The 27722-nt window shown below is 45.8% G+C and overlaps 1 protein-coding gene across 1 annotated transcript in view; it reads left to right on the forward strand.

Moving 5' to 3' along the window:
- KIAA1549 (KIAA1549 ortholog) overlaps positions 1-27722 on the forward strand; it is a 139453-nt gene that overhangs the window by 70922 nt on the left and 40809 nt on the right. The window contains exons 9-15 of the mRNA XM_081800905.1: positions 2763-2940; positions 6156-6340; positions 14603-14805; positions 16444-16559; positions 22131-22336; positions 24218-24441; positions 25384-25537. Of these exons, the coding sequence (XP_081657031.1) occupies positions 2763-2940; positions 6156-6340; positions 14603-14805; positions 16444-16559; positions 22131-22336; positions 24218-24441; positions 25384-25537 (1266 nt within the window). The remainder of the gene's footprint in view (positions 1-2762; positions 2941-6155; positions 6341-14602; positions 14806-16443; positions 16560-22130; positions 22337-24217; positions 24442-25383; positions 25538-27722) is intronic.

The following is a 27722-nucleotide window of genomic DNA, read 5'->3' on the forward strand; positions in this document are numbered from 1 at the left end:
AATTTTGATGGCTACAGAGGGCTATAGATGGTATCTATAGGTGGCTTTGGATAGTATGGACTTTTTTTTTTTTTTTAAAGATTTTATTTATTTGACAGAGAGAGCACAAGCAGAGGGAGAGAGAGGGAGAAGCAGGTTCCCTGCTGAGCAAGGAGCCCGATGTGGGACTTGATCCCAGAACCCTGGGATCATGACCTGGCCAAAGGCAGCCGCTTAACCGACTGAGCCACCCAGGCGTCCCTGGACATTTTTTTAAAAGATTTTATTTATGTGTTTGAGAGCGAGCGAGAAAGAGAGAGCACAAGCAGGCAGAGGGGCAGAGGGAGAGGGAGAAATAGACTCACTGCTGAGCAGGAAGGCTGACGTGGGGCTCGATCCCAGGACCCTGGGATCATGACCTGAGCTGAAAGCAGATGCTTAACCGACCGAGCCACCCAGGAGCCCCATGTTGCATACATGTACATCACGTACCATGATCTTTTTAATGTACTGTGGCATTTGGTTTGCTAGTATTTTGTTGGGAATATTTGCATCTAATTCATCAGAGATATTGGCCTGTAGTATTCTTTTTTTTTTTTTTTTTTTGTAGTGTCCTTAGTGGACTTTGGTATCATGGTTATGTTGGTCTCATAAAATGAGTTTGGGAATGTTCCCTTCTCTTTACTGTTTTGGAAATTTTTGAGAAGGATTAGTATTAATTCTTTGAATGTTTGGTAGAACTCATGAGTGAAACCATCTGGTCCTGGGCTTTTGTTGTTGGGAAGTTTTTGATTACTGATTCAATCTTCTTAATTCTTATTGGTCTGTTCACATTTTCTATTTCTTCATGATTCAGTCTCAGTAGGTTGTGTGTTTTCAGGAATTTATCCATTGCTTCTAGGTTATCCAATTTGTTGGTGTATAATTATTCAGAGTAATCTTTTATGATCCTTTGTATTTCTATTATCTGTTGTAGTGTCTCCTCTTTCATTTATAACTTTCATTTGAGTCCTCTTTTTTCTTTGTTAGTCTAGCTAAAGATTTGTCAATTTTGTTTATCTTTTCAAAGAACCAACTCTTAGTTTTGTTAATTTTTCCTATTCTCTATTTTATTTATTTCTGCTCTAATCTTTGTTATTTTCTCCCTTCTGCTAACTTTGAGCTTAGGTTTTTCTTTTTTTCCCTAGTTCCTTGGGTTGTAAAGTTAGTTTTTTTTAAAAAGATTTATTTATTTATTTCAGAGAGAGAGAGAGCACGCGAGCACACTAGAGGAGGGAGGGGCAGAGGGAGAGGGAGAGAGAGAATCTCAAGCAGACTCACTACTGAGTATGGAGCCTGATGCGGGGCTTGATCCCATAACCCTGAGATCATGACCTGAACCGAAATCAAGATTTGGATGCTTAACTGAGTCACTCAGACGCCCAAGTTTTTTATTTGAGATCTTTCTTCTTTTTCTTTTTTTAAAGATTTTATTTATTTATTTAACACAGAGAGAGAGAGAGAGAGAGAGAGAGAGAGAGGGAACACAGCAGGGGGAGTGGGAGAGGGAGAAGCAGGCTTTCCGCTGAGCAGGGAGCCCGATGCGGGGCTCGATCCCAGGACTCTGGGATCATGACCTGAGCCAAAGGCAGACGCTTAACGACTGAGCCACCCAGGCACCCCGAGATCTTTCTTTTTTCTTGATGTATGCATTTATTTTCTGTTTTTATTTGTCTTGATATTTTTTTAATTTCCCTTTTGATTTTTTCTTTGGTCTATTGGTGTTTGCAGGAGTGTGCTGTTTAATTTCCATGTATTTGTGAAATTTCCAGCTTTTCTCCTATTATTGATTGTAGTTTCATACCATTGTGGTCAGAAGAGATACTTGATATAATGTCTGTCTTCTTGAATTTGTTGAGACTGTTTTGTGGCCCAACATATGGTGTATCCTAGAAAATGTTCCACATGTGCTTGAGAAGAATGTGTATTCTATTGATGGTGGATGGAATGTTCTGTAAATGTCTCTTAGGTTCCTGTAGTCCATAGTGTTGCTCAAATCTGCTGTTTCCTTACTGATTCTCTGTCTATGTGATCTATCTATTGTTGACAGTGGGGTATTAAAGAATTTATGAGATTTATCACCCTGAGAGCAGTGATTCTCAAGTGGTGTTGATTTTGTGTCCTCCCTCCCCCACCCGGGTACATTTGGCAATACCTGGTGACATTTTTGGTTGTCACAACTGCTGAGGGAGGATATGGCTGTTGGTCCTGGCATCTAGTGAGTGGAGGATGGTGATGCTGCTAAATATCCTGCAATACTTGGGCTAGCCCCCCACTGAACCAAGATGGCAGTAGTGCCCTAAAAAAAGAGGAAATGCTGATAAGATTCAAGACGAGATTGGATAGAACCTACAATCGTTTCCGAGGACCAGGGATGTACCTAACATTAATGATTCATGTTGGGAGGACAGCAGCATTCTCCCATGATGTGTTGGAGCTGGTTGGTTGCAATTCTAGAGTGCCTGGACTTGGCAACCATGTGTTCTCTTTATCCTACTTGCCCATTTGTCTCAGGGAAGACTTGGAGCAAGATGAGGCACATTTGTTATTCTGTACAGAGTAACGTTCATTGTCCCTCTTACCATTGAGAGCATCGTGGGGATTCTGGCATCCAGAATGGTATCAGGAGCTCATTATGAGGATTGGAATGAATCCTGAATAACACAGTCAAGATAGAGTGCCTTGAGCAAGGGCATTTAGAAATAGGAGCTTCAAAAATGCTAATGGTTTCTGTTATCTTTCAGATGGTAAACGTGTCAAGGCTAGAGGGAGATGACAATCCTGTGCAGCTCATCTACTTTGTGGAGGATCAAGATGGAGAAAGACTCAGTGCAGTCAAGTCTTCAGATCTGATTAACAAGATAGATATCCAGAGAGCAGCCATTATCTTGGGTTACCGAATTCAAGGCGCTGTTGCCCAACGTAAGTGTGTGAGGCGTAGACCCTAAGTACTGTCTGTGCTGTGCTGGGGTCAAAAGCCAGTTTTTTGTTTTGTTTTTTTTCCCTTTTTTTGACAATGAAATCCGAATTTAAAACATTCCTATGTGCACAGAGTAGATTTATGTCTTAAATCCTTATTATTTATTACGTGGCACTTGTATAAAACATCAGTTGTTTTTTGTTTGTTTTTTAAAAGATTTTATTCATTTGTTTATTTGAGAGAGAGCAAGCGAGAGAGCAGGAGCAGGGGGGGAGGGGCAGAGGCAGAGGGAGAAGCAGGCTCCCCGTCGAGCAGGAAGCCCAATGCAGGACTCCATCCCAGGACCCTGAGATCATGACCTGAGCCAAAGGCAGACGCTTAATCAACTCAGTCACCCAAGCACCCCAAAATGTCAGTTGTTAAAATTCACTTGCCAAGTCCTTTATTTCAGCTGCTTGTAGTTGTAGTCCGCACTACTGTTTTCCTACCCAGCGTTTTGTATCCCCAGTGTTAAGGGTCCTAGTAGCTTAAGTTAACTGTAATATTTTTTCCCCTACTCCTGTACTATTTCTTGTTTTAAAAATTTTGTCTTAGGTAAAATAACTTGTTTTCTCGGTATTTATTCCAAAACCTTGTCTGTCATATTTTGAACGTTGGTGGGGACAGTTAGTCACACAGGAAGCTGGGAGGTGCCCTCTGCATTTATTGGCTTCCTGCTGAGTTTTCTAACACAAAGAAGTCCTTGATCCTTACCCTTTTCAGTGCTGTTTCTCTCCCTCCCCATCCTTGCAGTGCTTCACAATTTAGAAAGAGGTATTTTGATATTTCTGTATTATTGTTGGAAGATACTTGGCTCCTGCCCTCGGCAGCGGTTGCTCCCAGTGCCTGATTTTTCAACTCCCAGATTTTGGGTATTTAAAATTAAGAAAAAGGAGAGGCACAGAAGAGTGTTTTCCTCTAAATGTTCCTTTATGAATCAGACTGCTATTTTAATGTGGATGCTTTTGCTTATGAGCCAGAGAGCAATCCTTGTAGGAGCTTGGTGATATTTGCTCCCAACGGTAAATGGATAAGTAAGTGTTTGGAAGGAATGGGGCATCGGGGAATATTGAAAAGTTCTTTATAGAGAACACATAGCCTGCAAAGGCACCTTTACAGAATGACAGCTTCACGGTTATCCTCGGTAACAGAAGATTCTTTGTGACATCTGTACTTGTCCCTGGAAACTAAGCAGGACCAGGGCTCATGGGCACACTGTCTAATTCACAGATGATGATGGGGAGAGTTTAAGCAAATAATCTGTTGGTGGTTTGTGTATTTGCGATATGATTGCATATTAGTATGTTCTGTTTCAAAGCAGTGAGGAAAAAAAATAACAAAGCACTTATATATCTTCATCGAGGGCATTTCTGATTGTAGGAGAGGTGCCCCACCCCAGCTAAGCACTTCACCTTTGAAAGAAGATTCGTTGCTATGGAGTATGGGCGCCTTTCAAGCTCCTTCCTCTGTTCTTTGCACCTGTTTCCTCAGCTTCCCGCTAAAGACCACGGGATAAGGATCGTGGGATTGGAAGCCTCAGCCAACATCAGGCTCAGCCCCCAGGCAGCTGTAGACCCTGGCAGCCAGGCCTCGTTTGATGCATCTGTGCCTCTCCCAGGGTGTTCTAGATTAAACTAAGAAGAGCATCCAGTTGTCCCAGCTCCTCGGTTTGATTCTGTCACTCCTGTATTGTCAGTTGTTATGCAAAATGAGCTATGTATATAGACTCTATTGAGGCCAAATTTAGAGATTAATACTTTGTCCCTTTTTCCATTTCCTACATAGTCTCTGCTCTGTAATTTGTGCTTCCTTCATAATGCTCATGCTTTAGAGTGCTTGCTCCCCTCCCTTGTCACTCTCAGAGGCCTGAACCCACACTTAAACTAGCACCAAGAATCTTTTTTGTTGTTACATCTTTGAGCAGGAACATTTTGATCCCATAGCATGTGCTAACCATTATGGAATATGAAAAGAGCATAAAACTTAGCCTCTGCCCGTGGAGACTGAACTGTATTTGAAAAGACAAGACTTAGAGTCATGACCATATTAATGAGTAAAGTAGTACAGTATATCAAGATGACATATTTATGTAACAAAATGCTTTTTAAAATAGTAAGGTACCGGGGCGCCTGGGTGGCTCAGTCGTTGAGCGTCTGCCTTCGGCTCAGGTCATGATCCCAGGGTCCTGGGATCGAGTCCCACATCGGGCTCCCTGCTCAGCGGGAAGCCTGCTTCTTCCTCTCCCGCTCCCCATGCTTGTGTTCCCTCTCTCACTGTCTCTCTCAAATATTAAATAAAATCTTAAAAAAAAAAAAAATAGTAAGGTACCGTTTGCTAGGCAAAGGCACCCAGAGCAAAAGAACTTAGACAAGGAGGAAACTCGCCTTCTTAGCAGTTTTTATGAAGTGATGGTAACAGATGAGAAGGTTGGGCAGAGGGGAGGGGGACATTTTGGTCTGGGGCATTTGGTAATTGGAACCTGAGCTTTAAGAGGAGCTGAGTCCCTTGAGAGGATGAGTACAGAATGAAGAGGATGAGGGCCCAGGACCAGGAGGCAAGGTTAGGGAAAGGAGCTGGTGAAGGAAAGGAAGGCAGAGTGCTTGAAGTATATTCATCCCAGGTCACGGAAGATGGGAGGCTGCAGCAGTGGTCTGGGTGGTCAGGAGGGTGGGGAATGGCAGATTCCGAGTAAGTAAGTTGGATGTCATGTAATTTTAAAATTGACATCTGGTGCCTTAAATCTTGTTTCAGGAGTTTAGAGAGAGACACAGGTGAAGAAATTAAGACAGTGTTTGTAGACTATTTATTGGGATTTCTGATTTTTAGTATGGAAGCGTTTCTGCAGTGAGATTAGGGTGGAGCTAGTAGAATACATGGGAAGTCAGGAGACCTGGAATTAACATAGCTCTGCCATTGGATGAGCCATGTTCCCTTTAGACATATCAATATGTCACCATGGTCCCTCGGGCATTGAGGATGTAGTATTCTATGTTGTGCTTGTTCACTGCATCACGTTTCTGGCCATCAGGAGATCACAGAGTCTAACCGCTTGACTTGACCTGAAATGACAAGGACTTTCCAGGTTTCTCATCGAAGAAGCCATGTTCCCTGCACAGAAGGGCTGTCAAGTAAGTGAGTGCAGAGGAATTAGTGAACGACCTGTCTTCTTTGTCTGCAGCCTTGGACAGAGTGAAGAGGCCGTCCCCTGAGTCCCAGAGTAGCAACCTCTGGGTCATTGTCGGTGTGGTCATTCCAGTGCTGGTGGTGATGGTGATTGTCATCATCCTCTACTGGAAACTCTGCCGCACGGACAAGTTGGACTTCCAACCCGACACGGTGGCCAACATCCAGCAGCGTCAGAAGGTGAGGGTGTGACCCCCCCAGCCTTCACACGGGCAGTCATATGGGCTGGGGTAGGCTGAGTTCAGGCTCTTGATACTGAAAGCTGGGTCAGAAAGCTGATAGGGACATTTTTTTGGCTTTAATGGTGGTATCTCTTTGCCTCACGTTTGCTACTGGAACCATGATTCTTCTGTAGTGTTAATTATACGCCAAGAAGATGAAGCTGTATCAAGGCTTAGCAGTGTTATGAGCGCTGAGTTCTACTGTGATTTTATTTGTGAAATGATTAGTTCAAAGATCACATCCATTTTTGTATGAATTCTGATCTATTTTAACCCTGGATATTTTCAAAGAACGGGAGCCAAGGGAGGTTTTCTCAGATCTGTGTGTCTATTTCTTTCATACACAGTTCCACTGGACGGCTCCTTTAGTTTCCATCCACCATATGGGAAACCCACTGTCCACCTTGATCAAGACCATTTAATCATTAAAAAAATGATACTTATATGCCTTAAACATTTTAATTTAAAGATATGAGTGGGTCTGTATTCGCCAATCTTTTGATGTACCCTGAGTCTTTTCTCTTTTATATTTTATTTTTTGGACTGTTGGTTTACCAAGAGGATTCTGTTTGGTTTTTCTTGTAAGAAACAATACACCTAGGGGCACCTGGGTTTTAGTTTAAGTCAGTTAAGCGTCCGACTTGATTTAGGCTCAGGTCATGATCTCAGGGCCGTGAGACTGCGTCCCACATCGGGCTCTCTATGGAGCCTGCTTGTGATTCTCTCTCTCCCTCTCAAAAATAAAAATTAAAATTAAAAAAATTAAAAAAGAAACACCACCTATAATGCATCAGCTGCAGTTTCCAGTTTGGGTTTCTTTAGAGAAGAGCAAGCAACCTGAGTGTAAAGTGCTCTAGGGTTTTTTTTTAATTTTTTTTTTGATACCCTCCCCAACTCTGTAATCTTTCAGAGCTAATTCACCTACACCTAACTTCACAGCAGTGTGTTTTTAAACATCTTTTTCATGTTGTACCAAAGCATCCCATTTAGTTTTTAAAGATTTCATTTATTTGAGAGAGAGAGAGAGACCGCAAGAGAGGGAACACAAGCAGGGGGAGTGGGAGAGGGAGAAGCAGGCTTCCCGCTGAGCAGGGAGCCCGATGCGGGGCTCAATCCCAGGACTCTAGGATCATGACCTGAGCTGAAGGCAGATGCTTAACCGGCTGAGCCACCCAGGCGCCCCCCCATTTAGTTTTTATAGTAATAGCAATTCTCACTTTTATGTTTCAATGATTTCTGCAATACTTAATTGTCACATACCAGTTTCAGAGCAGAGACATTGACTCTTGGTAAGTATCGAGTTTTGGTTGATCTGGTGTGAGCAGAAACATGCCAAGCACTGAAGAAGAACACAGTAGCTGCACACATCTAGCACCCCAGGCAATGAGCCGTTACCAAGGGGACGGAAAGTGGTAATCTGTCGACTGTGTGTGAATGTGCACCCTCTGTGGGTCTCACACATTTAGAGGACTCACTTGACTCTAGAACTTTGATAAGAAAAAGCAAGGAAGAGGCAGAAGAACAAGAAGTAAAGGGCTGCCTGTTAACCTTTTAAATTTATTCTGTCTGGGTTTAAAAATTTCTGCCCATTACAAACCTACACCTGCTGAATGAAAAAGTAGGTATTCTTCACTTATTGTACTTTTGTAAAAGTAAATGAAGAGTATTCTTTTTCTTATGAATTAACTAAAAATGCAAAATCATGACTAAATTGCAAGCTGATGGTTATCAAGGGTATTGGAAGCATTTTAGACATTAACATTATATTTATTACCTATCTTCATTTATTATTTACAGAGTGTGCTGAGATGGTTTTGTTGTTAGACTAGATAATGCCATGGAAAACCCTGGAAGAAGTGCTGGAGGTACTAAATCATTCATAGTGTGAATTTCATTGTAATAAGGTCAACAATAAGTTTGGAAATGTTTTTGTTCTGGTGAAAGAGTATTGTTGCAGAGAGATTTACCCAGTGTAGATGGTTATGTATTCAGGTCTTTCATGTTCCAGGTTCCCTAACATAAACACTCCCTGTGGAAGCCCATCCGTCATCTGTTACTTCATTCACCTGTCAGAGGACAGCATCCCTTGAGTTCAAAACAGGATACTCCCCAGGTTTTCTCCTTCTCCCACTTTTACTTCTGAAATATCTTCGTGCCGCAGATGTTGCTGTAAATCAGATGGACAGAGTTTCAAATAGAACTTCCAGCCCTTAGGGTTGCTCTTGCTTTGCATGTGCTGGAGAATTTGTGCATATGTCTTTACATGTTTGTTGGAAGGTCTTCTGTGTGGAGGAGTCCCTGAGGGAGTCAGCGTCTTCTGACCCGGGTAGGGGGGCCTGATCTCTGTGACATTTCAGAAGGGTGGTCTTTGGTTTGCCGGCACAGGAACCTACCGTATAGATCTTGTCATGCGTTTATAATAGGAAAAGGATGATCTCTGTTTAGTTTAGAAACAAATATCTCTACTTCACAAGTGTTTCTTCTAAGATTTACCTGGCAGTGGTGAAGGGCCTCTATCTAGCCCATCCCTTGGGACAATTTGAAAAGATGCTAGTTTCCCTGGGACTGCGAAAGTTCTTTTTCCTTCTTGTGCGACTCTCTGTTGTCTCTCTTTCTGTTCTGCTCACCCTGCCCCCTGATGCTGCCTTGCTGCTACTCTCCCAGATCCTTGAGCTCCGTAATCCCGGAGCTACAAACATCTGGAAACAATACATGTGCCCACCAAAAAAACCCACACCCCCTACCCCTTGTAACGAGCAGGAAACCTCTTCAGATTGTCTGGGAGTGGATTAGTTTTGACATACGATAAGAGGGAGAGGCCATTCTGTCACATTTTGAGAGAGGGCCCTTTTTTATTTCCAGTCATTAAAAAACAAATCTAACCCGTATCTTCGCTTTATCTGTAGTCTCTTTAAAGTCATCACTGTTTACTGGTATCAGAAAAACTGCAGCTTGGACCCACCTCACCCTGTTGAGGTTGTATGTAAAGAGATGAATGGCATTGGCTAGATGCTGCTGGTCCCGTGAAAACTTGTTCCTTCTGATGGGGACAGTCCACTCTCTGTGGTTGGTTGGTGTGGGACCGTGGTTCCTGACTGGTGGGCACTGTGGGCAGCCACATGGAGATGCCTTAGTCACTGCATATCCATTCACCAAACACCGAGCATTTGCTCTGAGCCCAAGCAGGGCCAGGCCAGGTTGTAAGCCCAGATAACATGCAGTCCCTGTTTCGAGGGCTTCGGTAAGGGAGAAGGACGAGGGACCCGGACACTGACACACGGAAGCGTAAGTCTGTCTAGGCTGTCTTGGAAGCAGGGAGAAGGGGCAGCCACCCCATTGGGTGGTGGGCTGCCTCTGCCTCTGGAAAGAGGCGATGCTGGGGGGGCGCCTGGGTGGCTCAGTTGTTGGGCATCTGCTTTCAGCTCAGGTCATGATCCCGGGGTCCTGGGATCGAGCCCCGCATCAGGCTCCCTGCTCAGCCGGAAGCCTGCTTTTCCTGCTCCCTCTGCCTGCTGCTCCCCCTGCTTGTGTTCTCTCTCTCTCTCTCTCACTGTCAAATAAATAAATAAATAAATAAATAAATAAATAAATAAATAAAATCTTAAAAAAAAAAAAAGAGGCGATGCTGGGGCTGAAGCTCAGAGGTGGAGGAGATGAAGCCAGGTGAAGTGGGCCCAGGTGGAGGGAATGGCCTGTATGTCAGGAATGATGGAGCAAAAGTTGTCCGGAAGGGCACAGCAAAAACTGTGAGGTGACAGGAGGCAAGAGCCAGGCTGGGAGGAGCTGTAGGACATATTGGGTCGGCAATGGTGCCGTAGGTGGTGGGGAGCCATGGAAGGATTTTCAGCAGGGACAGCAGCTTGAACATATTTATCTCTGGAATGACCACTTTGGGAGGCTGTGTGGACAGCTGATCGAAGAGAGAGGCTCCATGGGTGTTTGTCCCATCTCAGCCAAATTCATCTTGTCCCCTGTGGTTGCTCTTCGAGTCTCTGCAAGGACCCCGTGGCACCTAATATGTGGAGAGTTCAGTTCACCTGTGGTCACCTGGCTGCGATTTGCTGTGGCCCCCGGGGGCAGGAGAGTCTTGGAGTTCTGCTCTTCTACCTCCAAGACCGCAGGGTGACCGGGGTCCCCAGGGCTGCAGCAGACACAGGCAGTAACTTTGCCTTGTCTTCACCTTCTGAACGGAAACAGCACGGCGACTACAGAGACTTTTCATAGATCTCATCTACCAAATAAGAAATGGGTAGACAATGCTGCTGTCTTCAAGATGGCAGATTTTTACCCAGGTACCTTTGGGGTTTGCTCTTTGATTTCTATTGTTATCTTAACTGCTCCTTCCCAGGGGTTCAGGCTAACTGGAGTGCTAGAGATTCATTCCATCTTGTTCTGCCTGGGGTTGTATTATATTTACGGCTCACGTGTTTTAAAATTCATCAGGCATCTCTCCTGTTCTTTGGCTGACCAGCTTTACCCGCCCGCTCTGACTTGTCGGCGACGTTATTCCAGTGGGGCACGGACAATGGGGCCTGTCCCCTCTGTGACATATTAAAGAGAGAAGGAACAAAAGAACTGTCTCTCCTTAGAACCTTTAAAGGGTCCTAATGGAAATATTGAAGGCACTAATTAATTGTGGCTCTTCTTCTATAAAATACTGATTGAAGCTTATTCTGCATGTGGAAGCTGGAGACACAATACAGCCAGACTTAACTCTAGTTTTTTTTTTTTTTTTTTTTAAAGAAATGGAAAAACTAGAAAAAAACATTCTGGAAAGTAGGGATGAAACAAAAGCTAATTCTATGCATAAGTGGGCAAGGTTTCCTCTAATTTCTTCCTTCTGTGTGTGTTCTAAGATAGCTTTTGTTTTGTGCAGAAGCACAGAGTAGTTGCCAAATTTCTATTGTTGTAGAAGGTGGTGACTCACCCTGCCAGTGAGAAGTGCAATGATCTAATGGAGATATTTGAAAATGTTAGTAGGAATCAACAGTAAGCCCACAGGGCTTTTATGGACCTATATTTTATTGATGACATATACCCTTTTTCATGGCTCCTCACAAGATCCAGCAAGTTTGGAGCTTCAACTGACTTTTTTTTTTTTTTTTAAAGATTTTATTTATTTATTTGAGAGAGAGAATGAGAGAGAGAGAGAGAGAGCACATGAGAGCGGGGAGGGTCAGAGGGAGAAGCAGACTCCCTGCTGAGCAGGGAGCCTGATGTGGGACTTGATCCCGGGACTCCAGGATCATGACCTGAGCCGAAGGCAGTCGCTCAACCAACTGAGCCACCCAGGCGCCCTTCAATTGACTTTTTAAAATTGATTTAGTCATCAAATATTTACAGACGGTCTACCATGTGTCACACCCTGTTGCTGAATTATAAAATTTCGTATCTAACTTCATAGCTTTTATCTGATGGCTGAGAATGCTTAGGCATTTATATTAACTGCTTGATATTTCATCATCCAACAGCAATAATAATGAAGTATTTTTGATGTATACATACGCTTGTTTCTTGCACGAACCCGAGAGTCTGTCAGGGTAGACCAGTAGTGTTAACTCCTAGACTTGGGGTACACTGAATGCACCACAGAGGTAGAGCTGTCTGTATTTTCCCCTTATTCACTTGGAGACCTCTGCTTGGAGGAGACAATCTGTGGCTCCTCCTTCAATTTTGGTAAAGCAGATCATCTGCTTTGCAAAAGTGATTGTCTCTTGGTCGTTGGAGGCATTTAGTTTCTTGCTGGGAAATACACTACAAAAGGTTTTACCAAGATTTATTAAATGGTGTTGATGGTGTTGACTCAGTGACTATTGATTATCTCTGTGATCCTTTCATTTAGAGGTAGCTTCTTTATGGAGCTACCATGAGGTGTGGCTGGGTAAAGGCTCCCGTGTGGGTGAGAGGGGTGCCTCTCTTCTGTAAAGCAGAAGGACCCTTATAACGGGAGGCGGGAAAAGGGAACCAGCCCGATGGCCAGACTACAGGCACACTCTCAGGAAAATCACTGAGAAAAAAAAGCATACACAGAGCTTATCCATCTGAACTTTGACAGTCTTAAAATGGCTGCATGCCCCTAGGAAAACGTACACCCCCAGGGATTCAGGGAGCCCTGCTGAAGATCACAGTCTTGTGGATGAGGAGATTAACGTATCCTGAGTGGTTGGAGGGGCAGGGGAACCAGAGAGGGGCAGGTTTGGGTTCATATTCATGAAAGAGTGTTCCTGAGCCAAGGACTGTGTGGAGTAGCCTGCTCTTGTCACATGACATCATTAATTTAGAAAATACAGCCCACCAGGTCTTTACCTTTTGTTTCCAAGCAACATCTTTGTAAACTACATTTATAGTAAGTTTTGTCCCCCTCTGCTGGCAGAAGTCATTATTGCAGACTCCTTCCCTTGTCTTCACTGATTGTAGACTTGCAGTGCTAAAAAGACCTCCGAGATCACAAATGGAAAACATTGGTGTTGCACTCATTTGGCATAAAATTAACACAGATATGGCAAAACCTTTTGCTTCTACATAACACATTGTCTAAAATAACTCCGTAGGTTGGTTTGGCCTTTGTCTTTGACGGATGGACTCTCTCTAGGGGTGGAATACAGCCCGGATAAGGGCTTTGGTTGTGCATGTGGCCTTCTGCCAAGGAGGCCCTTGGGACAATTATTGAAATGTAGTTTAGTTTCCTATACTCTGCAAACTCAAATTAATGATGCATGATTACCCCCCCCTACACTTTTAGGGTCCCCACAAATGGTGCCTCACCTTGATTGCCCACAGTTCTCTGTACCTTGAGCACATTTCCTGTGTTAGCACAGGAAGCTAGAAGCTGAGGTCTGGACTCTGTGGTGACAGGGGTCTGGGCTGTGGGTTTGGTGTTGCTACTGTGTATCTCAGGTAGGACTTCTGCGTCCCCCAGTGTGAGAGGTGGGCTTTTTTGAAGACCCCTTTCTCCTTCCTCCTTGTGCCCCCAATACTTCTGTTGGCCACTCCTTTCTAGAAATTCTGTATCCCCTTGCCTTCTATTACATTGAACTTTACAAATTCTTTTTTTTGAAGTCATCTATTTTTTGCTTGCCTCCTTTTCCTCCTTTGAGCCCCAAACTATTAGATGTTCCCCAACATTTTATCCACAGACTCTGTTTTCATCTTGAAAAATCTGAGAAAAAAAATCTCAGGTCCCCTACCTGTCATCTTCTGTATAGATTCTCTCAAAGTCCTGTCTCCAGCCTGAAATTTCCCCCAAGCTATTGTCCTCCGTGTCCAGCTACACGGGGCTACTCTCCTTTGGAGCTTTTCTGCCATCTCAAACTAAGCATGTCTAAAGTGAAACCTATCTTTTTATCTCCTCAGGTGACCATTCTTTCATGATGAATGTCCCTTCCCCCGTTCAGGATGCCTGCCTATAAGTCATTCAAGTCATCATTAGCTACTTTCCCTTTCCCTCCTTTGCCTCTTGTGTCTATTTTTGGCTTCCAGATCCTTCAGCCCAGTCTCTAGAACGATTCATTCCTTCCCATTTCCATTGTTAGGGTTTAGGGCTCAGGCTTTTGTCATTTTTTGCATGGGTATTGTTGGCCCTCCAACAGCCCTGTGTGTCCTGTCTGCTTGGATTTTAGAAATCTTCCTCTTCAGAAATATTTAGTGGTTTTCTGCTCTAGAAACTGGCATTTGGTGTTGGCCAGCCTTCTCTCCCTCCCCACATTCTGACCCTTCTAGGTCAGCTGATGGGATCTCTTCCCAGCCCTCAAGTGTTCTCTGGTGTCTGACTTGATCTAGAACATCCTCTGTGTAGCTGCCCCTTTTCATTTCCAAGGTCTGCCTGTCCTGTGAATCCTGGCTCAAGTCTTCATTTCTCTATAAAGAATATCTCGCTCGTGCCACTCTCTCTGGAACCGCGTGATCATGCAACTGTGATGGTGGGTCAGGCAGGTATCGTCTTGTGATGTCTTTTGTACTATGGTCTGGGTGTTTGATCCTGTACTCTTCTTTAATCTTTCGCAAGTATCTGTCTTTTCTGCAGACTCAAGGTGTGAATGGCACTGTGCACACAGCCGACGTTTTAGAGATGCTTGTTGAATTAGAATGATGGGATGGCAGGCATGATCTCTGGTCAGAAGTCAGCACTCAGCAATCTTGCCAGCTCTCACAATCCCTTTTTACCATCCTCAGATTTCAGATTGACTGTCTTCGCTTGTGTGTGTGTGTGTGTGTGTTTTAGTTGCAGATCCCTAGTGTGAAGGGCTTTGATTTTGCTAAGCAGCATCTGGGTCAGCACAATAAAGACGACATCTTGATTATTCATGAGCCAGCACCACTGCCAGGACCGGGACCGGTGAAGGACCACACCACGCCCTCTGAAAACGGAGATGTGCCGAGCCCCAAGGCAAAGATCCCTTCCAAGAACCTCCGTCACAGAGGAAGGTTCTTATCGGGCTTTCTGTATTGTTCCCTATCACAGAGCATGCTTCCCTTCTCAGTTTTGTCAGTTTCCAGTGTGAGAAGAGCTGATGGTGAGTATCCCCTGGGTGTGCAGCCCGGGAGACTGGCAACAGTTTGCCAAAGTCCACGAACCACAGGGCTCTCGATCCACTCCAGTGGACCACCAGAGGCGGCCAGATGCTTTGGTGGTCCCACCCCCGAGACTTGATTAGGTCTTGCCTAGCTCGAGTGGGTATATTCTGGGGTGATCGTTCTGGGCCCTCTGGAGATGATACCAGAAGTAATGTCTGAAAAGTGCATGACACATAATACACACTCAGCCTGTACTGACTTTGCCTTCCTTGCTGCGTCTGCGGTGACTTTCATCACGTCCTTTATTCTTTGCTTGCTTTCCCTCTGGCCGGCTCTGCTGTCACCCTCGTTAGCATGTTTCCATGGACTCGGCACTGCCTCCTCCCTGCCCAGCTCCCCATCCCCACTGTCTTTCCATTCCTCCTATCAAAGGGAAGCAGGCCGAGGGCTTCGTGTTAACACGCCACCTGGAAGTTCCCCCTCACCCTCTGATCCTAGGAGAAGGGCTGTAGCTCCGTGGAAGTTCAGAATCAGGTTTTATGCAGCTGCCTTTAGATCTCAGCACAATCACACTAGGGTATGGAAGCCTCAAATTATCAGCCTGCCTTTGAGCTTTGAACTCCAAATCTTGATTTCCTGCGAAGAGGGAAGAAATGTGTGATCATACCAACATTTGAAACGCTGTCACAATTTCTACCCCAGGGGGTTCTGGCCTAGTTTTAACAATTTAATGGATGTTACACCATGATCTCTACAAAAGAAAATGAATTATGTCGAGAGATGTTATTTGCTTAATCATCTTGCAGGCTAAGAATAAATCAAATCACATTAAAGACTGTTGAATATGTTAGTATAATTTTGCCAAGTTTTTTTTTTTTTTCCTCTTCCCTTGGTCGTCTCATCCTAAACATTTAGATGTAACATTTCAGTGGTCTGCATGATTAATGTAGGACTCAGGGGCACCGAGAGAAGAGGTGCTAACAGGTTAAGGACTTTCATTAGCCTCCTGCAACCTAGTTCTGTGTCTCCCTTGCTTTTGATAGACAGATTCAAAGCTCAGGGGTGATCGTTGCTTTTGTGTTGTAAGTATAGGCTTCTCCCAGAGCTCTGGGGTTCTGTGGGGGAGACAATAGGACCACCCTGGGTTCCTAGAGATTCTGCAGTCCCTGTTGACCGGGAACCAGGCCTGAACCCCAGATCTTCTGATACAATCTATGCCAGACCCAGACTACCAATCCAGGGCCCTGGCAACTGTGGGACCATCCTCCAGTCTGGCCCTTAGCTTCCTGACATTCCTTGGAATGCAGCCTGCTGAGCCAGAGAAGCCACATGATATTGTCTTCAAGAGGGGACCATGTGCTAGCAACGTGTTCCTTGAAGATGATTTTTGGAAACTGTCTCATTTCTGTCTGTTTTGCCTGGAAACCTGACTTCCACATCTAAATTAATGTGACCTCTCCCCACCTCCCACCCCCCCCGGCCCCCCCTCTGCTCCCGCAGGCCCTTTCTTTCTTTTTCCTAATGCTTGCATTTGTTCTGTGACTGCAGAGTTTCTCCCTCGGATGCTGACTCTACCGTAAGTGAGGAGTCCAGTGAGAGGGACGTGGGAGACAAGACGCCGGGACCAGTGAACGATGGCCAGTCCCACAGAGGCCCACAGAGCGGTCTGTGACTCTTCTCATTCTCCACATTCAACATAGTAATGATGAGATTCCAATAGGATAAGGTTTTATGCTACTTCAAATGCTAGACCCTAAAAAAAAAAAAAATCTGCTGTGGAATACTCATCATCCGTATGGTGAATTTCTCAGCATCGACTGTCACTGTCTCATGTCGTTCTAGTGTCTTCGTTGAGGCGGGAGACCGTGCTGGAGGTTAGGGGTTCACTCAAGTATGTTTTGAGGTTAATAGCCATGTTCCATTCTAGTTTAGAGTCCTAATGGTTTTCCTCTCCGAAGAACAGGAGGACCCAAACTAAAACCAGAGTCTCAAAAACTACCTCCAGAATTTAGTGACCTTCTTAGGATCCAATTCTGGATTTTTCTCAGCTGTCACTGCCAGGAAGTTATTTATTTATCATGGGTCCAAATGCATTCTATTTGGTCCTGTTCTTAGATCCTTCTTCCCGCAGGTAGTTCAGTGAGACCGAAATGGTGTAGCATATTTATATCTGTAGTCTGTGGCTTTTTAGGCCAGGTCTGAAATGAACTTCCTGTCCATCTCAAAGGACTTTACTGTGGAGCTCATGCTCTGTGATCAAACTAAGCCCACAGGTCTAACTAGACTTAGGGGCATTTTTTGGTGTGATGGCAAGGTAGTTTGGTTTTAGTTTAACAGATTCCGTAAATAAATGTGCGAGTACAGCTCTTGTATTTGCTGGAGTTTTATTTATATCTCAGGACTGTTTCAGTAGTGCAAAGAAAAGTGGGATGCTCAGGATATTATTTTTAATAGTAATTTTTATACTTAAACATTTGTCATCACACATTTCTTTGTTTGAAATGCAGTACAGAGTGAATCGTATCCTATAAATGAACAGATTCTAGCTAGAAGCCAGAGGGCCTGATCTGTCACTGTCATGCGTGTGATCTTGCGAGTCCCTCAGCCTTTGGGGCTTCTGTGGGACTAAACTAGCTCATTTCTGAAATTCCTTCCAGTTCCTTTTTGATGTTAAAGAAAACCCCCTTAGAATAAGGGAAGAGTTTTTTCTTTGGATCCAGTTTCACAGAATCTTAGAAGTTATTTAGCACCATGGTAACAGGTGCTCTGTTTCAGATAGATAGGACTAAAATCTAATTTTGATTCCAGGAAGGAAATATATGAGGGGGGAAAAAACAAACAAACAGTCGGTTCTGGGGTTTCTCCATTTCTGTTAATTGCTTATCTGAGAAAATCTCGCTTTTAGTTCCCACATTTAACTCCTGACAGTTTTAGTATATTCTGCATGGCTAACGAAAATCAAAAGTCACCATCATCGTATATTCAAAATCCAGGTAGTGAGCATGTGAGGTGTGGGACTGAGTTGCCTGTGGAAGGAGGCAAGTGTGTTAGATGTTCTTGTGAGTTCTAGAAGCATAGTTGTTGCTATTATGATTTGGAGAGACACCACAGTCTGCACATTATTTTCATGTTTTAGAAAGATGATTTTCTCACTGTAAATATCAACCCACTTGGAAGATTTTATTTATTTCTGTAAAGCTTCCATGAAGGCATTTTATTGCTTGCATAGAACTTAATTAAATACCGTATAGAAAAGATTGTGAGTTTCTAACCCCTCCTCCGTGTTGCCCTGGGCCCAGTGTTGCCTCTTACCACAGCAGGTGGCATGGCCGCCGGGTCCCCTCTGACTCCTTGGCGAGGCTTTCGATGGATGTCACAAGTCATCTGACATTTCCAGGACCCACATGGCAATATAGCTGAGAAAAGAGCGTTGTTTTGGTTTTGGTCTGTTAGAGGTTGTGCTTTATTCCCTTCCCAGCTGACTGTTTTTGGAAGGCAGCTAGACCATAATGCATATATGACCGCCCATGGATGGACCCTTATGAGGTTATTGACTCAGATGTCACTGTGTTCACAGTTATCACGGTTTTAGAATAAGTCACGTCATGACCACGGGTTCCCTTTAGCAGAGCTGTCAAGAGCGAGATGAGATAGGGAGGTGACGTACCTTCCTCAGGTGAAGGCAGAGGCCTTCAGACAGTTACTGTGCCACCACTCTGGTGTCCTTGCATAATGTCGCGTCCCCCTTCCTTCTGTCATCAGGAATCCCCCAATAGGTAAGGACTGCGAAACACGGTGTGCACGGGTGTGATTTTTAAGGAGTTGGAACTTCATTAAGGGGAATTCCACAAATTCCGAATTCTAGAATGGAATTCTTAGTTGGAACTAAGCTGACATCTACCTTGGCATGTGCTAAAGAGTTTGCAAGAAGGGGCGCCTGGGTGGCTCAGTCCGCTGAGCGTCCGACTCTTGGCTTTGGCTCAGGTCGTGATCTCAGGGTCCTGGGATCAAGCCCTATCTCGGGCTCCGTGCTCAGTGGGGAGTTTGCCTGAGTATTCTCTCCCTCTGCCCCTCCGCCTGCTTGCTCGCGCACTCTCTCTCTCAAATAAATATATCTTTTTTTTTTTTTTAAGATTTTATTTATATATCTGAGACAGAGAGAATGAGAGAGACAGAGAGCACATGAGAGGGGGGAAGGTCAGAGGGAGAAGCAGGCTCCCTGCCGAGCAGGGAGCCCGATGCGGGACTCGATCCCGGGACTCCAGGATCATGACCTGAGCCGAAAGCAGTCGCTTAACCAACTGAGCCACCCAGGTGCCCTCAAATAAATATATCTTAAAAAAAAGTTGGCAAAGCAAATTAATAGTTTTAGAGAGATTGCAGGGCACCTGTGTTGACTACCTGTCACATCAGGGTTTTTCAGATGATTGTGGAGTGCTTGTTTATGAAATGATTTGAGGTCATAAGTTAGAATTCTTTGTATTGCAGCAGATCCCCAGAGGCCTCTTTGAGGTAACATTTTATGAACTTAGCTGAGGTGACTGGTCGTTTAGTCCTGCATTCAGCAAATGGGTGCTCAGGGCCTGTGGTGGGGGAGGCGCTGGAACAGGATGAAGAGGGAGAGAGAAATGGAATCCCTGCCTCACAGGATATTAATGGGGGCCATGGGCCTTACGGATGATGCACTTTGACTGTATTCACCTATAGATAATGAAGTTTGTATTTCTTGAGAAGTGTTCCATTGCTTCAGCATTTTAACAGTGAGCATTGCCCTTCCCTCTGTCATTCTGCTTTGTCGAAGTTATCCCATACTGTAATTTCTATAATTACAATTTTTTTTTGGTGTTGTAATATTTGAATAGAAATGGGTTTTAATCCAAAGTCTCTAACTTACCTTAAGGCAGATTTACACAGATTAATCTCTATGTATTGAGTTGTACTTTCCATTGGTTATTGTTGTCCAGGTTGTTTTTTAAAAAAAATAAATTATGCAGTACATAGCAAACAATAAAAATAACCCAGTTATAAAATATATATTTTTTAATAAATATATATATACTTAATATATATATGTATATATTAGAAAGGCTGGGTTCCGAGCAGTTTGGAAGCTCGAGGATTTTCTGGGCTTCTCGTGCGTCTCTGGTTGCAGTGGTGAATTATAGAGTGACGAGCCATGACCATGGCTGGGGGCTGGAAGGGGCACAGACAGGAGCCAGTCACAGGCCTGCAGCTCCCAGGTACCCAGGCAGGCAGATAGCACTGCGGGGGAGCGGGGGTTGCATTCTTCCTTTGTCACCTGTGTGTCCTGGTCTTTTCACCTTCCTGGAGGAAAGCGCTCTCACCTTTAAGTATCAGTAGCTTACCCCTTTGTGACATTTGCTGCTACATTGTAAGTTTGGGTTAGCCAGGCTAGCCTATCCGGAGAAGCTAATTACCTCCTTTTAGGCATCGAGCCTGTAATTTGAGTAGCTGCCCCCAGATGAATGGTGGTGCCCGGCTGTGCTCATGTTGCACAAATAGGCTCCCTCCGGGCCCAGGGTAGGGAAAGAAAGCCCCAGATTAGCCTGAATCGAGACAACTATGCCTTCTCGCTAAGGGAGTCGTCATTCATTCACAGTTCCATAAATCATTTCTAATCGTGTGGGGTAACGAATGAATATAATTCACATTGAGAGGAAGTACAAAGACTTCCATACCACTGACGTGCATACATTCCTTATGTAAAATAGCTGTTACTATTTTTTACTGTTTTGCCCATTCTATCCTGTTTTATTTTATTTTTTTAAAGATTTTATTTATTTATTTGAGAGAGAGAGACAGAGATAGAGAGAGAGAGCGCTAGCTGGGAGGAGAGGAAGAAGCAGCCTCCCGGCTGAGCAGGGAGCCTGATGTGGGGCTCGATCCCAGGACCCCAGGATTGTGACCTGAGCAGAAGGCAGACGCTTAACCTACTGAGCCACCGAGGCGCCCCTCTATCTTGTTTTACATCAAGGAGAAACCTCTATATTTTTCACTTGCGCTTGAATCAACCTCAGGCTTTTGTTTGAAAACAGATTCCACATGCTCTCACTCCTTCTTGTGGCCTCTTGGCCATTTATTTTAAAGCAGTGTCCAGGGTGCTCTGTTAAGCATCTGCCTTCGGCTCAGGTCATGATCCCAGGGTTCTGGGATCGAGCCCTGCATCAGGCTCCCTGCTCAGCGGAGAGTCTGCTTCTCTCTCTCCCACTCCCCCCTGCTTGTGCTCTCTCTGTCTCTCTCGCTCTCTCCAATAAATAAAAAAAATCTTTAAAGTAAAAAAAAACAAAAAAAAACAAAAAAAAAAAACAGCGTCCGGAGGGTTCAGAGAGCGGCTGTGGCTTATCAGAGGGAGTGCTTCCCAGTAGCTCTATTGAGCTCTTTCCATCTCTTTAGCCCTTCTGCATCTCTCGCTCTTTGCCTTTATGAAAGTAAAGTTTATTGGGATTATTTCTACTGTAAAAGTCATACTCGTTAAGGAACATCCTCACTAGAGAAAATGCAAGAAATTGGAGAAAATCACCCGTTATACCAAGATCCAATCTCTGTTTTCTTTTTCGAAGTTCTGATTACTTTTCTAACATGTTCCAGGTAGTAAAATATACATGCCATACAGTTTCCCCTCTTGACCATTTTTTTAAAAAGATTTTATTTATTTATTTGAGAGGGAGCGAGAGAGCAGGAGCCCAACATGGGCTCAACCCCAGGACCTGAGACCATGACCTGAGCCTAAGGCAAATGCTTAACCAGCTGAGCCACCCAGTCCCCTCCCCACGGCCATTTTTAAGGGTACTACTCTTCTTTTTTTAAAGTTGGAATGAATGCCCCGCAGACGGCAGCTTTTTCTCCTCGAGGCTCTTCACCTTGGTTTTCCTCGTGCATCAGAACTGAAAGGCCAGACACGTTCAGTGTCTGCATGTCCACACTCCCCTCATCTTCTGTCTTTTCCCCAGTATAACTGCCTCAGTGACTATGTTTATATCTCTCCAAATGAGAGTGGAAGTTCAGAGTTGCTGTCAGTGTTTCCTTAAAAGTTCTGCAAGCCACTTAGTGACTCTGCGCAGCGCTTGCACTTTCCCTTCCCCTCCTGAAGACTTTGAAACGCCTTTAGACAAAACAGGGCAAGTTTTGGCACCAAGTAGCATGACGATTGATTATTTGCTGTTTCTTCAGGATGGCTTTATTTATTTATGCTTTTGCTTCTCCTTCTGCTCCAGGGCCACCGCCGCCCAGTTCGGGGAACGAGCAGCACTCGTCGGCCTCCATCTTTGAGCATGTGGACAGGCTGTCCCGGTCCTCGGAGGCCAGCAGGCGGGTTCCCAGTAAGATACAGCTGATCGCCATGCAGCCCATCCCGGCCCCTCCGGTTCAGCACCCCGTACTGGCCGACCGGGTGGCAGAAACCAACAAAATTAACAAGGAGGTATTTGCTCTTTTTTAAAAAGTCCATTTATTAAAAAAAAAAAAAATTCACATTCTGATTTGGTCACTGCTTAAAAACGGGTGGAAATTGCTAAAGGTAGGAGCTGCTGACAAGTATTTTACTCGGACTTGTGCCGCAGCTGAGTTTTTGTTTAGATCCAGTGCCGTTCAAGGACACTGTTAGGCGTATGGCAGACATGCAGAGATTTAACATAGCAAACCCGAGCCTCCTATCCTTCAAAAGTCCTCCTATGGCCCTTGGCTGATGTTTGGGAACTTACGTTTCAGAAACATTCCCACTATTCCCAGAACAGAGTGGCTCACTGTGCCCAGATTGTTTATGCAAACAGTATGACTTATCTGAACATCTCTTTTCCTTCTGGGACTCTGGAATTTTGGCACATGCTACACAGAGGGAGCCTGTTGGACCAGCCCCCAGGACGAATCCTGGGCATTGCATCTCCAATGGGCTTCCTTGGTGGACATTTCACATGTGTCATCACAACTCATTGCTGGAGGAAGGAAGCAACATTGTTGTGTGTGGCTCCCCTGGGGAAGGCCTCCTAGAAGCTTGCTCTTGGTTCCTCCGGACTTCACCCACATGCCATTTCTCTTTGCTTATTTTGATTTGCATCCTTTTGCTATAATAAATGGGACTAACTGCTGAGTCCTATGAGTTTTCCTTTTTTTTTTTTTTTTAAAGATTTTATTTATTTATTTGACAGAGAGAGAGAGACAGCGAGAGCAGGAACACAAGCAGGGGGAGTGGGAGAGCGAGAAGCAGGTTTCCTGCCGAGCAGGGAGCCCGATGTGGGACTCGATTCCAGGACCCTGGGATCATGACCTGAGCCGAAGGCAGACGCTTAACGACTGAGCCACCCAGGCGCCCCCCTATGAGTTTTCCTAATGAACCTTTGAACCTGGGGTGATCTTAGGACCACTGTAGACTTTGTGATCCCTGATAGATCCACTCTGGCCCCAAGGATCTACTAATACCTAGTAAAATCCGACTCCAGTGAATCCTGGAAGAGTGAGTTAGATCCACTTCTCCCCTGAGATTTTGGGAACTAGAAGGCCAGGCCAAGTCACTGTTAACTTGACCTTGAGAGATTTGACCTGGGCTAGACAATGAGTGGCCCAAAGGCCATTTAGGATTGCACATAAGGCAGCTCCATGTCTGTCCATTTCCTGCCTCTAAGAAACACCTGCTACTGTTGTGAGTTCTGCCAGGGTGAAGTAGTAGGAAGTTGGTACAGTTGCAACCCTCTCCCGCTTTAAAGGTGATCCTTAAAGTAGATCATCTCACAGAAGTCCTATCAAGAGTTCTTAATGGTCTTTCCTTCTTTTGCTAAGAATGTGCACTGTGGGTTTAGGATGGTGTGCACTGCCTCGGCTCACCATTGCTGGGGAGCCCCAGCCCTGCACAGCCCCTGGCCTAACCTAGACCGTCGCCCGCATCTCGAGTTGCATGTGCCTCTGTGCTTACCATGTGTAAGCACCCTAAAGTGGATTCTCCGAGTGCCGGAAAGAAAGAAGGGAGTAGGCTCACCAGGCCTATGGCCCCACAACTTGATAGTGTACATCTCTGTTTTTCTTTTACTCTCTTTTTAAAATGTAGTATTTGATGCATACGTGGGCTACGGGACCCAGCCTGTGGCTGATGGCAGATTCTCTGGCCCCGTGTGTGTGTTGGGCCGTCCATGTCGCCGCCTTTGGGGCCTCGCGGGAGCCTGGGACGGCCGTCTGGGGGAAAGGAACGCCTTCCCAAGATGCCCTTTCCACATGGGGGCCCCTTCGGGCACGTTCCATGTGTCTCCCCTCCACATGGGGGCCCCTTCGGGAACGTTCCATATGTCTCCCTTGTCTTCCCTCGGCCGTGCAGATCCAGACGGCGCTGCGGCACAAGTCCGAGATCGAGCACCATCGGAACAAGATCCGGCTCCGCGCCAAGCGCCGCGGGCACTACGAGTTTCCGGTGGTGGACGACCTGTCCTCGGGCGACACGCGCGAGCGGCACCGTGTGTACCGCAGGGCGCAGATGCAGATCGACAAGATCCTGGACCCCACGGCCAGCGTGCCCTCGGTGTTCATAGAGCCCAGGAAGAGGTGCGCGTCCCAAGCAGGGCTCCCCGAGGTCTGCCTGCAGAGGCGCCCACGGCTCTGCTCCCGCTCCGGCTGCTCTCATTCACCCTCCTGCCCCTCCTCTTGCCCCTTATTCCTGGGTGTACTCTGCCTCCTCGAATTCAGCTAGTTGAAAATAGCAGTCGCCCTTTCTTTCTCAGATGGTCCCCCCCTGGTTTCCCTCCTCCGTCTCCCCCCATCCCGCCCTCGCTCCCAGTACCTTCCCCTCCTCTGCGTGGCAGGGCCATTTCTTTTCCCACAGCTGCCCTCAGAGTCTTGGTCTCTTGGTCTTCCAGACCCCCGTCCCTAAGGCGCATGCGTCATCTCTGATCACTGACCTCATTTGTGTCTTGCCCTGTTCAACACCTGTAATGGTGTTGGTTACCTGCCACGTGGAACCTGCGCTCGGTAGCAGGCGGGGCCCTGCCTCTCCATTCTGGCTGCGTTCCACGGTCCAGCGGTGTAGACAGGGTCTCCCCATTAGATGGTCCTCTCATTCCGCCCCCACCCACATTCATCTGCTTCCCCTTGCAGAGGAGGAGGGATGCAGGCTCACACCCTGTCCCCGCATCCCTCCTCCTCTGCAGATCGTACTTGCTTTTTAAGGCCCGGTTCAGGCCCTATAGCCAGCCACGGTATCAGTAGCCCACACTGACCTTGCCCTTTTCTGAATGTCTGAAAAAAAGTCATGGTATTTTATTACCTTACATGATTCTCTGCTGTTCCATGCGTTTAAATATGCTCAGGTAGACTGTGGCTTTCTTATAGCAGAATCTGTGTCTTACACATTGTATCCTTTGGGGTGTTTACCGCAGTGGCCAGCACATCCCAGATGCTCAGAAAATACTTAGTGTTTAGTTGATAAGCTACTGGCAGGAAGATTTATTTCCTACCAAGATAACCTCTTACCCCCCCCCCCCCCGGAAGCTCCAGGATAAAGCGATCTCCCAAACCACGTCGGAAACACCAGGTCAATGGCTGCCCTGGAGATGCCGAGAAGGACAGACTCATCACCACAGACAGCGACGGCACTTACAAAAGGCCCCCCGGTGTCCACAACTCCGCCTACATCGGTTGCCCAGTACGTAATGCTGCTTCTTGCTTCTGGGGTCAGGGTGGGGTGGCTCTTAGGGGAAGGAGACTGAACAGTGGCGGCCGTGGCCCTGTGCGGTCATGTTGCCAGATGACTGACACTCCAGGGCCAGCTGGGCTGTGAGGCGTGGGGGCAGGGGGCCGGTGGGCTGCTCCTTTGAGGGGAGACATGAGTCACAGAGACCAGCGGGCAGCTGAGTGAGCCCCCTGGAAATTGTGTTGGTCCTTTCTGTGTGCAAGCCTTGCTGTCATATGCTTCGGGATGGGTCCTCCTTGAGGTTAACTGGGAAACAGAAGTTTGTTTTCTTTTTTTTTTTTGTCTTCCCCTGGTCCAAGAGTTGTTTGGGTTTCTTGGTAATAGGAGGGATATTTAGGGTTTCGTCTCTCCCTTCTGTTCCTGGAGTGCTAAGAAGGTATTTTATGTGTGTGTGTGTACGTGTATAATTTTAATGGAAGAAAAAGCTTAATGGAAATTAAAAAATACAGAATTAGGTATTTTTGTTTTCAAATGGAAAGGGGCCCACTCCAAACTGCTTGAGGTGCTCAAGGCAGACATTGGTGGCTTTAAGGCACATGCACAGACCCCACTGAGTAGGGAAGAAAGGGCCCGCCTCCCCACCGGTGTGCGAGGCACCCCAGATGGAGAGGGAGCTCCGGATGTGGCTGACTCGAGCAGTGCCAGACACACAGTGGACACCGATAGCCTTGTGCCGGGGGCAGGCCTGGCTCGTGGCACAAGACCCCTTCCTCCTCCCAGAGATACACAGAAGCATCCTTGTTTAGAGAGAAATTAGCAAGAGGAAAAAAAACCAAACAAACCCACATCCTTGGAGAAGGGGTTTGTGATGTACGTGACGATCACTTTGAATAGAGCTTGTGTGCCCTTAGCCATTGTCTCCTAATTACACAAATAACTAACCCCGAAAGATGTGAAACCTGATCACACAAATCTGCCAAACACCACACTGACATTGGGGCTAAATATCATTGAATCGTGGTCATCTGAAAGAACCAGACTTTTCCTTGGCAACTTCCTGTATTTCTAGTGTCCTAAAGACTGGCCGCGCCTGCTTATGAGGATCGGTGCAGTCCCAGAGGGGTGCAAGGTTCTATAGACTCAGCTGCTTTGCTCCTGACTCTGGCTGTTTTGGAAGGCTGCGAGTGAGTTCCTAAGATAGGGGAGCCGGTCCCGGCAGTTCTTACAGCAGATGGAGCTCTTGTACTGCTGTTGTGCTTTGGACAGGTGGTTGTCTGGGCGTCTGTGGTGTTTGGCTTCATCTGGGAGGACTGTCCCCTTGGCTCCCCAGGATGTTCACTTGAAGCTTTGGCTTTTGTCTCCCCCGGGACTTGCAGGCCTGATGTGTGAAACCAATGAATAGAAGAAGGGGGCATTACTTCTCCCCAACCCCCTTACTTCCCTAGCCAGCCAGGGTTCATTCCCTCAAAGAAAATCTGCACCAGTGCTATTTCAATCCTGTCCCCTCTTTTTTTTTAAGTACCCCTGAGTTCTGTCATCTGATGCCATTGGGTCTTGTGTCTTCCCCTTGATCTCTCCATTTGTCTTCATCGGTGATCCAAAATCAGGCCGCCTTCAGGGGGGGCCTGGATCATCTTTTCACTTCTTGCTTTTTTTTCTTAGCAGCAAGTGCAGAGGTTCCTCCTTCAGCTGGTGGAAATAAACCCTTCCCTGGAGAGCACCACCTCAGTCAGCCGGCTTCATTTTTCAGAGATTCCCTAAAATGAAATTTTTCTCAGATGGACTTTTTACTTTCTGTAAAAATTCTAAACCACATGCTCTCAAAGATAATGCCTTTTTTGTGGAACTCACTTTTTCTTAGGTAGTATTTCATCTTAAAGATTTTACTACACATACATGTTTTTTCTTAAATTTTGCACTTCACCCTCAAAATATTTTCTCGTTATGAGCTCTGTTCTCCTAGGGTGAAAGAAATATTCCTGTATTTCTTGGTAGCTAGGGGTTACCATTATAATTCAGGCCTCAGCACACTGTGGCCCTCAGGCCAAATCCAGCTAGCTACCAGTTTCTGTGACGTTTTATTGGAACACTGTCATGCTCGTTCATCTGCGTGTTCTCTCTGGCTGTTCTCGCTGAGTGGCAGACTTCCAATACAGAGCAACAGCGACTGTATGACTCAGAGCCTACGATATTTGCC

Source organism: Leptonychotes weddellii, chromosome 12 (assembly GCF_054177405.1).
Source record: "Leptonychotes weddellii isolate Sample4059 chromosome 12, ASM5417740v2, whole genome shotgun sequence".
Lineage (NCBI taxonomy): Eukaryota > Metazoa > Chordata > Mammalia > Carnivora > Phocidae > Leptonychotes > Leptonychotes weddellii.